Below are 16,573 nucleotides of genomic sequence, written 5' to 3'. Positions count from 1 at the left end.
AATCAACTTAACCACTAAAACCCATCTAGACTCTCTGGTCTCACAGCTGAAAAACAAATATAAGTAGTAAATTATGGATACCATTAGAGTATAGTATGTAACACATACAGCCATGAGAATTACACCAGACATGAACACATCAAAAATTATCCTAGCCAGAATCAAATGGAGAGCCTTTTAAAATTCTGAAAGATAAGAACAACCTTTTCAGTATTCAATACCCACTAAAAGAACATTCAAGTATAAAAACAAATGAAGACTTTTTCAAGAAAATTAACACACACACACATGCACTCATGCACACACATAGTAATAGGTTATAGCCAGCAGATTGTGTCTCAAAAATTTTCCTGGCAGAAGGAATACAATAACAGAATGATCTATTGGTCTACTCAATGAAGTAATAATGTAAAAATGTAAAACTGAAGGTAGATATATTAAGTATTGGATTTTTTAAAAATTTACTTGCTTTAAAAATAATCAACTAACTGAACACCTCATTGATTCATTGGAGGTCTTGAGTCACCTATAAAATAAAATTTATGAAAAAATAGTGCAAAGATTGGGGAAGATAAATCGGATCTCTACTATTCAAAGCAAATAATCCCCAGAGCAATCATTGTGAAAATAAAAAAGATAAAAATGACAAATTAGGAACAAATCAAGGGATAACACTATAGTTACCCACAGATCCTAAAATGATAGCAATGAAATGTTGCTGTTAAATTTCATAATTTAGAAGAAATGTATGATTCCCTAAATATGCTAACACAAGAGAAATGGGCAACCTGAATAGCCTTATATCCATTCATGAAAATGATTTTTTCCTTAAAAATCATCCACATTACAAAATTGTGGGAATTCTTTTCACAATGTGAAACCAACACATTTCTCTCAGACTGAAATGTGGACAGAGTGCTATGTGAAACCTCCTCACCCATGCAGAAGAGGACAACCTTGTGGGAGATAGTAGAGCAACAACACAGAAGAAACCTGGGTGCCAGGATTACCTCATGGAAAAGAGCCACCAAAAAACCCTATTCAGCAAAAGTCTGCACTGTAACACCCGAAAATGACTCTTTCCCCTTTGTTCAGCCAGTGTTTCTGCATCCCTTTCTCACACAAGGGCAGTCTGTACTTAATACAATTCTCTCTGCAGCCCAAACACATCACCTGATAAGTCTTTCCTTCTTTTACACAGTACTTTCTTTCTGTAAATAGGATTATACATGTGTTTGGAATGATTTGGCTAGTATTGCCAAAGTTACACTGCCTTCTCTCAGCATATCTGAAGAATGCTTGCCAGGAATATACACCTCTCAAGGACCCCTAATGCTTTTGTTTATTTTTTAAAAATCTAATAAAGAAATTATTCTATATTTTCTCTAAAACTATAGTTTATTTTTGTAGAAAAACAGGCATATCATAGAATGGGGATGAAGAATGTGAACTCTAAAGTCAGATTGTGTGGGTTGAAATGTGAACTTGTCTTTGAAGCTGTTTCCTGACCATGAGCAAGTTCTATAATCTCTTCATCATATGTAAAATTCAGCCATTCAAATACATTTATTGAGGCACTCTTCTAGGTGCTGGGGATACAGAATTGAAAATAACTGTCAAAAATCTTATGCTCATAGAGCTTTCATAGAGGATGAAAATAGAGAATAGATCAAAGGCAAAGGAAAAATATATAGAATTTTAGATGAGCAAACTTCTATGGAAGACAAATGCAGCAAGGATGAGGGATGGGGCAGGTGTGAAAGTAGTAAGGTATGGTCTTACGAGGAGGAGAATGAGAAAAGACCCATGCAGTTATCTAGGGGAAGGGAATTTCAGGAATAAGAAAAACTGAAAAAGTCCAGGCCGCATCAGGACTAACAGTTATAAGGAAGTGTCAGGAGGCCGCTGTGGCTGCTCCAAAGTGAGAGTGACAAGCTCAGTTACAAAGGATGAATTGATAGGCACAAGGAAGAGGGGCAAGATCATTTTGGATATGGAGGCTCTTGTAAAAATATTTAATTTTACTCTTAGTATGATGGGAAATTTTGTAGGTTATTTGAAAAAAGGTGAGATGATCCAACTTACTTTGTTACTAGTATCACTCTGGCTCCTACATTAAGATTAAGCTCAATGGGTATAAGGCAGAAAACAAGGAAACAACATAGAAGGCTTCATCAACAATTTAAAGGATGAGATGATGATTTTCTCAGCAAGGGTGGTGGCAGAAGAAGTCCTGAAAATAGTAACACTCAAAATATATTCTGTAAAGAGAATCATTATGACATGATGATGAACTGGATGTGAGGTGTGTGATATATATAGAAAATTCCAGAATAACTCTTAGGTCTTTGACTAAACAAATAGATGGATGGCTGTCCGTGAATTGAGATTAAATTTTAGATATTTCCAATACTTAATTCAGAGTTATTTGTGAAGATAAGCCAGATGATTTAGGACCTCAAACCCTTTCATTATACTTTGGCACTCAGTAGATGCTCCATAAATATAATTTATTTTTGCCATTATTGTATAAAATCAGTAATTTAAAACAAAAACTTTTGTTCCTATTTTGTCATACTGTATTCTAGTCTTATTTTCTTCATCATTAATTGATGAAGAAATTACAATACATAGAATTCTGACAGAGCACCAGAACAAAAAGATTTCAAATGTGGTAAAAAAAAAGGAGAAATTTTACATTTTATATGTATTACTAGAAGTTAAAAAAAAATTAGCATGTACAGTACAAGCATTGAATCCTAATGTAAACCATGCAATATAATTAATAACACAATTAAAACAATGTTCCCATACTAATGCAAGTTGTCAATAACAGGGGGACTTATAGAAGACCTGCAGTTTACACATGATTTTTCTCTAATCCTTCAACTTTTCTAATAAAAATAAATAAATAAATATGTAAATATATAAATAAATAAGCATCTTTTGGGGACTTCAGAGCAAAAATTAAAAAAAAATTCAGACCATATTTTATGTAAAATATGATATGCCCTGATATAAATAGGGATAAGAGGGAAAATGCAAAGTCTAGTTTTTTTTATAAAGTTCAAATGTTATGTCACACGTATTTAGTAACAGCGTAATTACTCACTGGAATATAGTATGAGGGTAGTGTATTCTTAATTTAATTAAAAATTAGTTAAAATTTAAGAATTTCCTGAACTTCTTACTGTCCACATAAATATAGAATCTGTTCAGCATTGTTGCCAACACATATCAATTTTTTTTATCAAACTGAGTTTACACAAAAAAATAACTATTAACTGGTGCTTACCAACACATCACAGGATGGTAGGGTTTTCAAATATATAGCAGGTGGACACATAAGAGATTACCAAATGCAGATTTTAAACCTGATGAATTTACATAACTTCAGGTATTAAAACATTGCAGGATGAGAGTCTTGATTTCACCCATATACCAAGAAAACATTCATCTCACAAATTTAAATGACAAAGTAATTAGCAAATATTATACTCATAAGTACAAAACAAAAACTGCAGATGAGTAATAGAAAAAGAAAAATTTGGAACATTTATGTAATATACACTTACAAATACAAAAGCATTGGTCTAGGGGACCATTAAAAAACTATCAAAAATGGTTAGGATATTTTTATTTTTTTTAATATTGTAAAGCATTTACCAAATTTTCTTTGATGTTCATGTATACTTTTTCCTATAACTGAATTCCATCACAACATTCTCCAATGCTCTAACTAATGTTTGAAATGCTATTTTCCCTTTTTAGCTATTCGTTCATCAATGAGATTAACCAAAAGTAGTTATAAAACATCAGTGAATATTGTCATAACAAAAAACATTGTGCATTCAAAATTTTGCAAGACTATAATTATTCTGATGTTAGTCACAAATTAACAGTACTACATTAAATTCTTCATATTAAACTTCTGAATTAATCTGTACAATAACTCTATGAATTTAGAATTATTACTTTTCTTTTACAATTAAGGAAACAGAGGCAGCCTTTCCATGACTTAGCAATGGAAAGTTTCCTGAAAAGCTGGCAGATCTAGCATATAAACCTTGGATTTTCATGTCCAAAGCAACACTATCTTTGACTCTACTGTATTTCTTTTCTACAAAATAAATGGAAGGACTCTGAAAGTCCTCTCCATAATAAAATTCTGTGAAATTGGAATGTATAGAGATTTCTATGATACAGTTTGAAAGATGATGCAAAAGTTTTTTCATATTAATTGTCCTTACATACATATATTTAGACTAAAGGTATGACATACATTGTATGGCTCCCTATTATTATGCAGCTTTATGAACATATTCTTGGAAATATTTTAGATTGTGTACAGTGATATAGAGGATAGTCCAACAGAAATATAATTAATTAAAGTATGCCATGATTTTAGAGAGAAATACCCAAATAGGAAGGAAATAACCAAATAGGAAGGAAACTAAAGATGAGGTTTAATGTTCATCATCCCTGTCATTTCAGTTGTCTGCAGCTCTCTCTCTTCTGCATGACTCTAATGAGAGCATTTTTTACTTCTTTGTTCCTAAGACTATAAATGAGTGGATTAAGCATGGGGTTCACAATAGTATAAAACACAGAAGCCACTTGATCCTTTCCCAAGGAGTAGGACTTCTTTGGTTTTAAATAAGTAAAAATCATAGTGCCATAATAGATGGTGACTCCCATGAGGTGGGCGGCACAAGTAGAGAAGGCTTTGCGCTTTCCTGAAGTGGAATTAATTTTCAGGATAGCAGACAGAATGGACCCATAGGACACAGAGATTTGGATAAGAGATACCATTAGGTTTAAGGAAGCGACAATGAATATCATGATTTCAATGTCACGAGTGTCAGTGCAGGACAGGACTAAAATCAGGATTAGGTCACAGAAGAAGTGATAGATTATATTGGATTTGCAGAAATGTAAACTGATCATGTAAACAATGTTGACTAATGATTCAGTGAAGCCAATCACATAAGACCCAGTAATGAGGACACAGCAGAATCTCCAGGACATAACAAATGGGTAGTTCAGAGGATTGCAGATAGCTACATAGCGGTCATAGGCCACTGAAGACAGAAGGAAAAATTCAGTGACACGCAATAAGAAAATAAAAGACATCTGGGTGAAGCAGCCCATGAATGAAATATACTTGTTAGAAGCCAGTAAGTTCTCTAGGGTTTTAGGTGTGATGACAGTTGAGTAACTTAGGTCAAGGAATGACAGGTGACTGAGGAAAAAATACATGGGGGTGTGAAGCTGGGGATCCAGGTGAATTATCAGTACCATCCCTGCATTTCCCAGCACAGTAATCAGGTATATCAGGAGAAACAGGGTAAAGAGGACCCATTGGACCTCTCCAGAAGCTGTCAATCCCACAAGGATGAAGTCAGGCTTATCTGTGTTATTTGTACTTCCCATAGGATTACTGTTGTAAACTGTTGAGAAATCAAAGATGAAACTTAGTGCAAATACTTAAGATGGTTTTAATTTTGTGAATTATCTGGCATTTAAAAAATAGATTCTAGATTCTAGAAATACATGAGTAGTTTACAAAATATGGCTGAAAAGAATGAGTATGACTGCCCAATATAAATTATCATTTGATATTATATAATAGAAACTCATTAAAATGAATTTGCCACTATATTAAATATATATTATAATGAACTATACACTGCTATAAATCTTCCCCTTACTTACCTATTTATCCAAATGATACTATTATACCATGGGTAGTACTATTGTACAAAATATTTAGAAACTGAAAAAGGCACAGAACCTTAGCTTATCTAGTAACAACCACTAAGTGCTGTTGGCTCTGTGATTCCATGAAGATTCTATGAGTCCAGAAATCATGCTCACCACACTCTTCCTACTTAAAATTGTTTTCAGAAAAACAGAAAAAGTTACTAGTTGTGTATCCAAAAAATGATAGAGAGATTTATGCATCATTTACTGTTCTTTTGATTCAAATATTATTTAATATAAATGACAGATCAGAAATTAAAAATTTAAGAAAATTTATTGGAAGTATTAATATTGTAGCACACACATTACTATTAATTTTCAGAAGATATGCTTTTTGAAGGGATTATTTAAAATCAAATTTCTCCCAAAAATTATATTTAAATATATATACCATTCTTGATGACTGTGATTCCATCAATTCTTTATTTCCATTTCTACAAATCCTGGCATTACTTGTTAAGGTCTACAGGATATGTATGTGCATATACAAATTTTTCTAGTAATAACCCAATTTCTCTTAGAAAAACTAAATCACTCTAACTTTAAGAATAATACTTACCATGAGCCAAGTTGGTGAAAAACTACTTCCAGCATTATCTGTCTAGAAATACATCAACATCAAATTTTCTCACAAATAAAAAAGGTAAACTGTTTAAGGAACCTGAAATTTAATAAGATATAATAAATGTAATCCTTCAAGATAACTTACATTTACTTTTTTGTGCCTGAATTCCTGTTTTGTTCTGAGGTAAAGTATATCAACCTAAATATATTGCTCAGGTCCTGGTCAGATAGAAAGCTCACCTGAAAATTGTGTTTCACAAGTATGCCACAGAGCCCACGATAATGCCACAACACTTCTTACTTTGAGAATTACTGATAATGCAACATTTGGTCATCCCTGGAGCCAATTTCCAAGGAAGATTGCTTGGCATAATTCCAAGGCTAAAAGTTCAAGGACTAATGCATCCATGTTAGGTTTGTAATAGAATTGACTTCCCCTTAGATTTTGCAAATAATTTTGAGCATACCATGTAAATTTGAGCATGAATTTTTGGTATTCCTCTGTGATGCTCTAATTTTTTACTGTGTAACAGAGAAGTTATTTCTAGAGAAATACATAATTACTCTGTGGCAGAAAGTTCAGATCATTAACCACCAGGGTTAGAATAGCACGCTTTTCACAAGGAAATTTTTTTTTATAATCAAAAGTATAACGCTGTCTTATAAGTAAACATTATTCATTACACAAAAATTAGAATACAACAATACTCAAAGAAAATAAAAATCATAATTGTTGTTAATCTTACATGTATTTTCTTCCAATTAGTTTTCTGTTTATTAATCAATGTTTATTTATATGTATAAGTATATATTTGCATAATTTTATCAGACTGTATTTTCAGCAACTGAGGTCTAATGTTATCACTAAATAATTATAATACACCTTGACGTAAGTTAAATTAGCCTTTTGTAAACCCACAATTTCATGTATTTTGCATCGAATGGTGTTTCATCACTAAATTCCCTCTAGGAGTGTGCACAAGCTGTTGAATGGATATTTCTGAGCCATCACATGGAAAATATGGTGCAGTCTCTTTATTCTGGTTTTGTGGTCACCTGATTCATTTACACAAAAGCAGTCACCTGGCTCATTTACACAGAAGATGTCTTTTTGTATTCATCTATAACAGTATTTTTGCAACTTTTTAAATAATAGTAGTATACTGGGCTTTTATTTTATTAAAGGAAAAATGAGAGGGGAAAGCAAAAAATTGTTGGGACTCATAATTTTTAATTTATTGAATGGCTAAAACTCACTTTCTGTAAACATATCCGGTTCAAATGTTGTCTTGTGAATTTAGCATTAATTAATCATAATGAAATCAACTTTCATATTGCTTTAGAAGTAACTCTTACAGGAAAAAACTTTTCACACTTTAGAATTTCAGGAGAGAATTTGTTGGTATGGTTAAAGAAGTTAGAAAACAATATGATGAACTTTTGGAAATACAATTTTTCTTTTTATTAAAAAGTTGGTGATGCTGAGACAGGTTTATTTGGAGATTAAATTGCCAACATCAATTTATTTGACAGAGGTAACTTTGGTTTAAGCCAAATGACTCTAATATCTAAAGGTTTTTAGGTGACCTTTAGAGTGAATGCCACCTTAAAAGGTACTGTTTACTCCTTGCAAAATCACCATTGGTGAGTTTTTCTTCCCAATTTTGAAATCAATTTTCATAGCCATTAAGTGTAATTTTAAATGATATAAATAAATGTTTAAGAAAGATAATTTACAAAAGTAATTTTATGACTTTTTAAATTTTGTTACGTAATCTTTATTTCCTAGATTCCAACAGAGAACACCTCTAACAGTAAAATAATTTTGGTGGAAGATCAGGCATGGAAAACAGAAAGGGGACTTAACTTCCTTGTCCTAGACAGCAAAAAGTTAGCACTTTATCTCTGACAATTATTCAATTTGATTATTAATTTTAAATCTTCTATTCCTCCATATATTTTTGTCAATTTTTGATTTGTGTTTTTTGAAGTCCTATTAAGGATTCTTTTTCTTTCTGATAAATTCTCTCTACTGTTATTTTGTACTATCCATCATATCACTGGAATATAGAGGTCTTCTGGTCTAATAATATAGTCACAGTAGTTTTTATATACTTATATTCACAAGATATATATTTATTCATCCTTGTACTTTTCACCTCTCTCTTTTAAATATTATATCATTCATTCCTACTTTTTAGTTAATTCTCAGTATCTCTGCCTTTTATTGGAATGTTTAGTTCATTTATATTTAAAATAATTATTGATGTGCTATTTTCAATTTATGTCATCCATTTTTGGTCCTTTGATCCTTCTCTTCTGTCTTCTTCTGAGTTAATAAAAGTATATCCAATTTTCTATACTGGATTTTATAAACATACCTCTTTTTTTTACCATATTGCTAATGATTACTCTAAGGGATAAAATTTTCATTATTAAATTATTTTAGTGTACTTTAATATTGTACCACTTCACATAATGTGTAAGAACCCAAAAACTTTCTAATTCCATGTTTCCTTGTCATTTCTGCCATAACGACATTTATTTTACTCACATATAACTTACAAACCTGAAAATAAAGTATTATTATTTTTGTCATATATGCTCAATTCTCTTCTGCAGAATTTTAAAATACTTCCCATGCCTGGTGCTCTTCTTTCTTTTGGCAGATATTCTATATAGGTACATACTTAATGCTAAAATATTTACTGATGTTTTTTTCTGTAATGGAATTCTCCTCTAATAGAATTTATATGGAAACAGTAAATTGAGAAACATCTTAATTGGAGCAGATGAGAAAGCCTCTTCTTAAACCCAATTCATAAAAAGCAGCAGTAGCAGCCACTTTTTGGCCAATCCCATATCCAGAATCCAGAAATTCCCATTTATACTCAAGAAAGCAGGCAGGACTGAGGATGATTAAGATGCAACACAGCACACAACAATCATTGGGATGCATGTCAATTTACCTATGGGCTCTTGGCCATTTGCTGTTTATTAAAACATTGTCCATCCTAAAAGAGAGATGTTGGTGTGTTCAAAGCAGATCACTTCTTCTTCCCCATTAGAATTAATCTTTTCATTAACTTCTTATTCCTCTTCACACATTCAGGGCACAACATATTATCTTCTACATCTGCAGATGGGAAACTGCAGGCTGGTAACAGAAAGAGAGAGATAATCCTCTTGGGAGTTTCAGGTAACCAGGTCTGCCCTGAATGGAAATGCAGGCAAAACCAACACCTGGTGTCTGCAGGGAGAACTCAGCCATGGACCACACACCATTTTACACCAGAGGCTTGAAGCAAAAAGGTCTTGACAGAAGTAGGAATGGGACATGAATTCAGTCTTAGGCTGAGCTTCTGTTGCAGCAATTCTTGCCCATGATGCTAATATTGTTTCCTGAGCTGAAGCTATCACTTCAACTCTATTAGTCATTTCTTCTCTCTCCCTTTTCTTACAACTTCTCTGATCCTTTGCTGTCTTGGTCATCACCTTGCATTTCTACGAACCTAACTGCAACTTAGCATCCACTGGTGTGTCAGGAGTGTCCTGTTTTTGCACAGCTTAAGCATGTTGCTGGAGTTTCAGATAAACCTCTATTTTTGCGCCACTGGTACTCAAATTAAAATGTTGGCACCACTTCCACAGTGTCCTGGTGTACCTTATTAATTGGAGGCAAAATGGCTGGCAAGGGAAGCATTGGTACTTCATGTTTTGAGCAAGCTTTGAGTTGCTCATTCGTTGGAGGAAGATAAACTTTATCCTTTTTTTTCTAGACTTCTTTTGTTTAACTTGTGCAGTTGGAGTACTTGGTTCCATTTGATGCCCCTCTTGAGGTTCCTCTTTTATTGGAACTAATGTGGTTTCCACATGTTCCTCCTCTAATTCCTCTTCAAAGACATTTTTTTTTTTTTTTTTTTTTTTTTTTTTGCTGCTATCATAATTTGAGTTTGCCATTTCCAGGAGCACACAGGTGAAGGCAATGTCAGTAATGTCAAGGATATCCACAAACTACTCCTTTAAACCTCTTTCCCTTGCTTTTTAAGAATACTTTTGCTAGATACAGAATTATTTTTCTTTTTACCTTTAAACATTTATCAGTTTTCCCTTGTTTTTTTTATTTTGTTTTTGTTGGTTTGTTTGTTTTTTCTTCTAATCTTATGGTTTCTGATGAGAAGCCAGCCTTAATTGATATCTTTTTCGCATGCAAGTAATGTGTTCTTCATGCCCCATGTGGCTGCTGTTAAGTGTTCCTTTGTGCTTGCATATTTTGTAGCTTAAGTATGATGTATTTCAGTGTGTGCCAGAGCATGTGTGTGTGTGTGTGTGTGTGTGTGTGTGTGTGTGTGTGTGTGTGTGTTTTGGAATTGGATTTAACCAACTTTGATTGTTCAGAACTTCTTGAATCTGTAAATTGATGTTTTTCTCAAAATTTTTATAAAAATTTCACCCACTTTTTCTTCATTTTTTATTGATTCATTTAGGCTACATTCTTGTTTACTTAGTTTTTTCAGTATGAAAATATTTTATTGATCTGGCTTCAAGTTTATGATACATTCCTTTATGCTTCCAATCTGCAGTTTAGTGCTTCCAGATAATTTTTCATTTCAGATATTTTACCTTCCCATTCTGGATCTTCTTGAAAAATGTCTCTATTCATTATTTATTTATTAATATGGTTCACATTTTCTTGCTTTGTTGTATGTTTAGATTTCTTATAGGGGATTTGGATTCTGTTGCCTTCCTTTAAAAGTTTTGTTCCAGCAGGCAATAAATTACTGAGCATGCTTTTTAAACTTCTCAGATTCATTTTATTCTTTGATAAGGAAGATATATTTGGTTTTCTCCTTAATGTTAGGGTATGGCCTTCACTCCAGAGACAGGGTCCTTTCTTCTAATTTATAGATATTTTTTTCTCAGCTTCACACCTGAGTCAATCATAGATATTCTTCATAACGGTTGGTCATAACTCCAACTTCTCCCAATCCTTCATGAAACTCTGTAGTTATATTCTGCTTTTAGCCCTGTAGTAGCATCTCTTGGCTAGGTCTGTTTAGTCTGCCTGCACCTATGCAGCCCAGTCTTCAGCCTAGGACCTATCGGGTATCCCCAAACAGACATTTTATTCCTTATCTTGAATGTTCCACTTCTTCAGTGGATGGAAACTCTAATTTCTGACTTTTCAGTTCTATAAGGCCAGACATTTATACTCTGCTTATAGTCTTTAGCTCCCTGCTCAGCAGTCTAGAGAGACAGGGTAAACATATGTTCTCATATAATTCCAGAATCTCATGAATGATCTTTGCTGTCTTTTGTCCAGTGCCTGAAAGCAACTGTCATTTGCATTTTGTCCAGGTTTAGAGTTAGTTATGATGCCATGGAAATTCCTGTGCCACTTTTTGGCAGAAATAAAAGTATGACCAAATATATTAAATCTCTTCTGATTTAAATGATTTAGTTTCATCTGTTGATCACTACATCTATTCTGATGTCTTTGTCCCCCTCTTTTTCCTCTCTCCTCTCATAGATTGTTCTCCCTAGTATTTTCTTTGGGGTAAGGGTATTAAAGGATGGTTCTTTGGTCTCATTTTCTTTCTTGTTTGGTAAATGTAATTCAATTTTTGGCTTTCTAAGTCATTAATGCCATTTTCATTTCATCAATTTTATTTCCTCTACTTTTTAAAATTATTTTTATTCTTCTAGCAACTTCAGTGTAGGTAATTATGTTATCTATTTTGTTACCTGATTAAAAATACTGGAATTTAATGTTTCCATTGTTTTTCTGAGCATGACTTTACTTGTATTTTATTTTCAGTGATATGCACAAATTATATTGTTATCCATTATATAAATAGTTTAAATGAAAATTTTCTTTCCCATTTGACCAAGGATAAGATTGTGTTTTTAGCTTTATTTTTAATTTTCACATTAAATGGTCTTTCATGTATTATATTTTGAATATCAATTTTAAATTAAAATGCATTTTATCAGAAAAATATGACTCCTTTATATTAAACTATGGACATTTCTTGAAATATATTGATTAATTTTAATCAATTTGTATAAACGATTCATAGATGCTGAGAAAGTAAGTTTCAAATGTTGATATGCAATTTTAGCTTTCTCAATTATATTATTCTGGTATCAAAATTCTGAAGTGTGTCTTACTTGCTGTATTAATTACATACTGGATGAGCTATAATCAAATATGCCACTGCATGTCATTCATCTTCATTCAGTAAACATTCTCTTGAAAACCTGCAATGTACCACACACTGCCTACATGGTAAAACAAAAGAAAAAAAAGGTCTTTGTTCTCTTGGTTCTAGCTGGAAGAAACATTAAAAAGTATACTTAAATAAGTGATATGCCATGTTAGAATGTGAAAAGTGCTATTTACAAAAAGAAATAAAATCTAAGATAGGATAGTGGATGAGATGTTCTTGCACAATGTCATGAGGAAGCAACTGGAAAAAGTATAGTCAGGGCAGGCCTCAATAAAAAGTTGGCATTTGATCAAAGACTTGAAGGAAGGAAGAGTTAGTCATACAGGTATATGGGAGGAAAGTGTTTTCAACAGGAGGACACCAGTGCATGGAGTTAAGGAACGATGAAGAGGTCTAACAAGAGTGACAGAGAGGGATAGTCCATTGTGTAGCTGGGGGTGATAAACAATGAAGTACATGTATGTTGATAGTAATAAGTGCAATGAAGAAAAACTAAGTGGAGGATGTTTGGTGTCAGTTGGACTTGCTCTCTTGAAAAATAATTTTCAGAGAATCTTCTGTGAGAAGGTCACATTTCATCTACCTGAAAGAAGTGAAGCTGAGATCAATAAAAATACCTGTAGGAAGTGAGGCTGAGATAATTGCAATAAGAAAAACAAAGTTATATAAAATGAGTTACTTTGAATCATTTTGTCCTAATGATTTGCATCACTGTATCTTAGTAAAAATTGTATAAGAAATATCCCATATTGGTTTTAGTATTTCAATTCACTCTCATAATACTTATCATTTTAGAGGAATTTATTTCACTTAATAAATATAAACAAGATGAACTTAGTTCTAATATATTTATATTTTATTGCATCAATATTTCTATTTTATTCATTAAAATATATTTTTCTTACTTATACCCCTTTCTTATCTGTTGTCTTTATGTATTTTTAAATAATTACTCTAGCCACACTCTTCACCCCTTCCTTATCTTGAAAGTCAAATATCCTATGCAAAATCCTAACTTATTCTACTTTACTTTCTTTAATTATCAGCTAGTATACTTGAGTTCATTTTTAAATGGACTTCTAATTGTTGTGTATGGATTTTAGAGCAAGTCAGAAACTACAAGATATCAACAAGTTAATTTCATTCAATTTACTTTATTTTCATTAAATATTATATTTTGAGGGGAATTCCTTACATATTTTTTGAAATAAAACTAGTTAAGAAAACAATCTTTTTGAAATTTGATATAAAGCTATCTTAAACTGAACAGAAATAATTATCTTCATTGAAGCCTGATACATCAAACATGCTTTAAAGTGAGTGCCCTTTCTCAGCATATTAAAAAAGAAAATATATCTGGCAAATTTCAGACATGATGTTTACTGCTGTGAACATAGCCACAAATATTATGGGGTTGAAAATCTGCATGGAAGAGAGCAAGAGCCTTGAGTTAGTCAGGTAAGAGAAAGACAAAGAGTGGCAAAGAAATTCATTACTCATTCTGGAAAGATGGGTAAAACTGGGGGTTAAAGTCAAGGGGCAGAGAAGGCAGATAGAACAGCAAATGGGAGGTATACTAAAGACAGGTATAAGGAGCATACTGAGAGGAGTAAATACAGACATTTTAGCAATTTGGACAAATAAAATATATTACTACATCTTATGATGGGCAAATATAATGTGCCATGATTTTTTTTCCTAGAATCAGAAAAGCAAGAATACACTAATAAACTTGAAAGACCAACTAAATATATCTTTGCATTAATATTATATATAGAAGTGTCCAACCTACTTGAAATTATCTATAGAAGAATATATTTTCAATGCAATTGCAGAGAAAACAAAACTCATAAAAATTAGAACCAGGATATATACAGATACATGTTGTGGAAGCCATGATGTTTTATGTGATTATTTTTGAAGGAACTTTATATTAAGAAAGAATAAATGAAAATCCCTGGTAGAAAAAAGAAATTTAAAACATTTAATCAGTTTAATAATTCTCAATAATGATGGAAAATCTTCACAGTAACCAATTTTAATCAGACACTATTACTGGAAGGGAAAAAATATATAGCCTTAATAAAAAGTAGTGAGTGAAAAAATAGACAGTTGCCTCAACATATCCATACAATAATTCCATAGCATTTCACAAGATGTCCACCATATTAGAATATTTTATAATATAAAATACTACATTGTAAAATGACCCTTGCAGGAGTTAGACTACTGTAATATAAATAAGAGAAAATCCACACACACATGTAAACATACACATACTCACAGAGAGATTTTATCATCTAAGCTACCTTTGGTCACTCCCAAAACTCCTGTAAAGTTTTGTTTTTGATATACAAGATACGAGAACTTCCTACCAGTGGTTCCAACTATGTAAAGTCATACACACACAAAAAACTCTTTGTGCATTTCCTTATATGAATCCTTTAGAAAAGACATCATTTGAGAAGGAATATACCTGGAAATCATTAGGTATGCCATGTTTTATGTATACAAAAGAAATATTTAGAAAAGAATTCTAGAAAAAATTTTCATCTAAACCAGTATTTTCTGATTTCCAATATGTACATGGCTGTACAAATACCAATGAAAAAATATAAACATGAATACAATAGAGTCATTGGCCTTGATGAATTATGAATGTGTTAGGGGAAAAAAAGAAAACTATCAGTAATTTGTATATGGGTATAAATTAATGTATCTACAAATACATCCTCACACATTCCCAAATGCAAACATATTTTCTTACATATTTTGTAATACTTTGCTAGATACTGTGAAGAGTAAATAACAATAAGCAATCCCTTTTTCAAGGAGCTGACAGTCTTCATCTTATTGGAGATAGAAATATTTTATACAAACTCATTTAATTTTAAAAGAATCTCATTAAATTAATGGTTTATTCTATCAACATAGATCTTAAATACGATGCCCCAACTCATTCCTCAAATTACTACAACTGATTCATGTAAAGAAAAGGCAGTACTGAAGGATTTTATAACAATGTCTGGGAGAGTTCATGCATCTGGGTTTACATTAAGGGTAATTATAGAGCCCTGCAATTCTCTCTTCAAGGAAGAAATATTTTTTTTTTTTTTTTCATTTTAACACTGTAGATTCTTTAGTACCAGAGGCTTTCTGCCAGATTTGGAAAACAAGTGTCTCTCTCTATATTCTTAAATTATTGGAGAAAATTTACTATAGCTAGTGTATCATTTATTTATACACGCACTTGTTTATTAGTCTTTGAAGTTAGAAAGGCACACTATAAATACTTGGAAATTCATCTCTGCTGCTTTAATGAAAAACATACTCTACTTCATAAACAGATCATTTTTCTATGTAGACAAAAATCAAAATCATATCTAAACACAGAAAAATTATCAAAATTTTAACTCTCTTAGCAAAATGACCCCACATTATTAAGAGATTTTTCTTTATTACCCAATGGCCCCATTAGTGTTTGCCCCTCACTGAATTGACCCAATCTTTTAATTAAAGTTATATTTTCTGTTATTAGTTCTGTACTCTTTCCTACTTTGCTCTCAGGCTTTCAGCTGCCATTTCCTGTGTAGCAAAATTTAGCAGTCCTCATTTCATAATATCTTAATGTTCTACTCTCAATTTGCTAACAGCTGAGAATACAGAATGACTAGCAATATTAAGCAACTATTTAATATTTTTTCACAGGTTACAGTGTTGTGTGTGCTCACACATCAGGGGTAAGGCATATATTTCAGGCCTTCTCAGATGCCCCTTTACTTACATCCATGTGTCCATGTTCTGAATAATTGATGTGCCTAAATAATCTCCTACTATAGTGATTCAGTGCCCAATGCAAACATGTAAGATTACAATTCACATAAAATTTTCAATATTCTACATCATTTTATCTATATTATGCCATGTGAGCTTACTGTAATATTTTCCCAGTTGTTGGAGTAATTGAATGAATAATGCCATACTGGTTTGTTTTAATTTTAAGATGCATAGATTGC

The 16,573-nt window shown here is 32.1% G+C and overlaps 1 protein-coding gene across 1 annotated transcript; it reads right to left on the bottom strand.

The window, feature by feature from the left end:
- Positions 1–4,485: 4,485 nt before the first annotated feature.
- LOC119535771 (olfactory receptor 8H1-like) lies at positions 4,486–5,433 on the bottom strand. Its single transcript, XM_037838133.1, has one exon. It carries the CDS (start codon positions 5,431–5,433, stop codon positions 4,486–4,488), a length of 948 nt encoding a protein of 315 aa, XP_037694061.1.
- Between the last annotated feature and the right edge of the window lie 11,140 nt (positions 5,434–16,573).

The sequence above is a fragment of the Choloepus didactylus genome, chromosome 6 (genome assembly GCF_015220235.1).
Source record: "Choloepus didactylus isolate mChoDid1 chromosome 6, mChoDid1.pri, whole genome shotgun sequence".
NCBI lineage: Eukaryota > Metazoa > Chordata > Mammalia > Pilosa > Megalonychidae > Choloepus > Choloepus didactylus.
Note: the sequence above shows the minus strand (reverse complement) of the source record. Positions and strands in the feature narration are given on the sequence as shown.

Coding starts and splice junctions, on each gene's coding strand:
- LOC119535771 (XM_037838133.1), bottom strand. CDS start 5,433: ATGGGAAGTACAAATAACACAGATAAGCCTGACTTCATCCTTGTGGGA.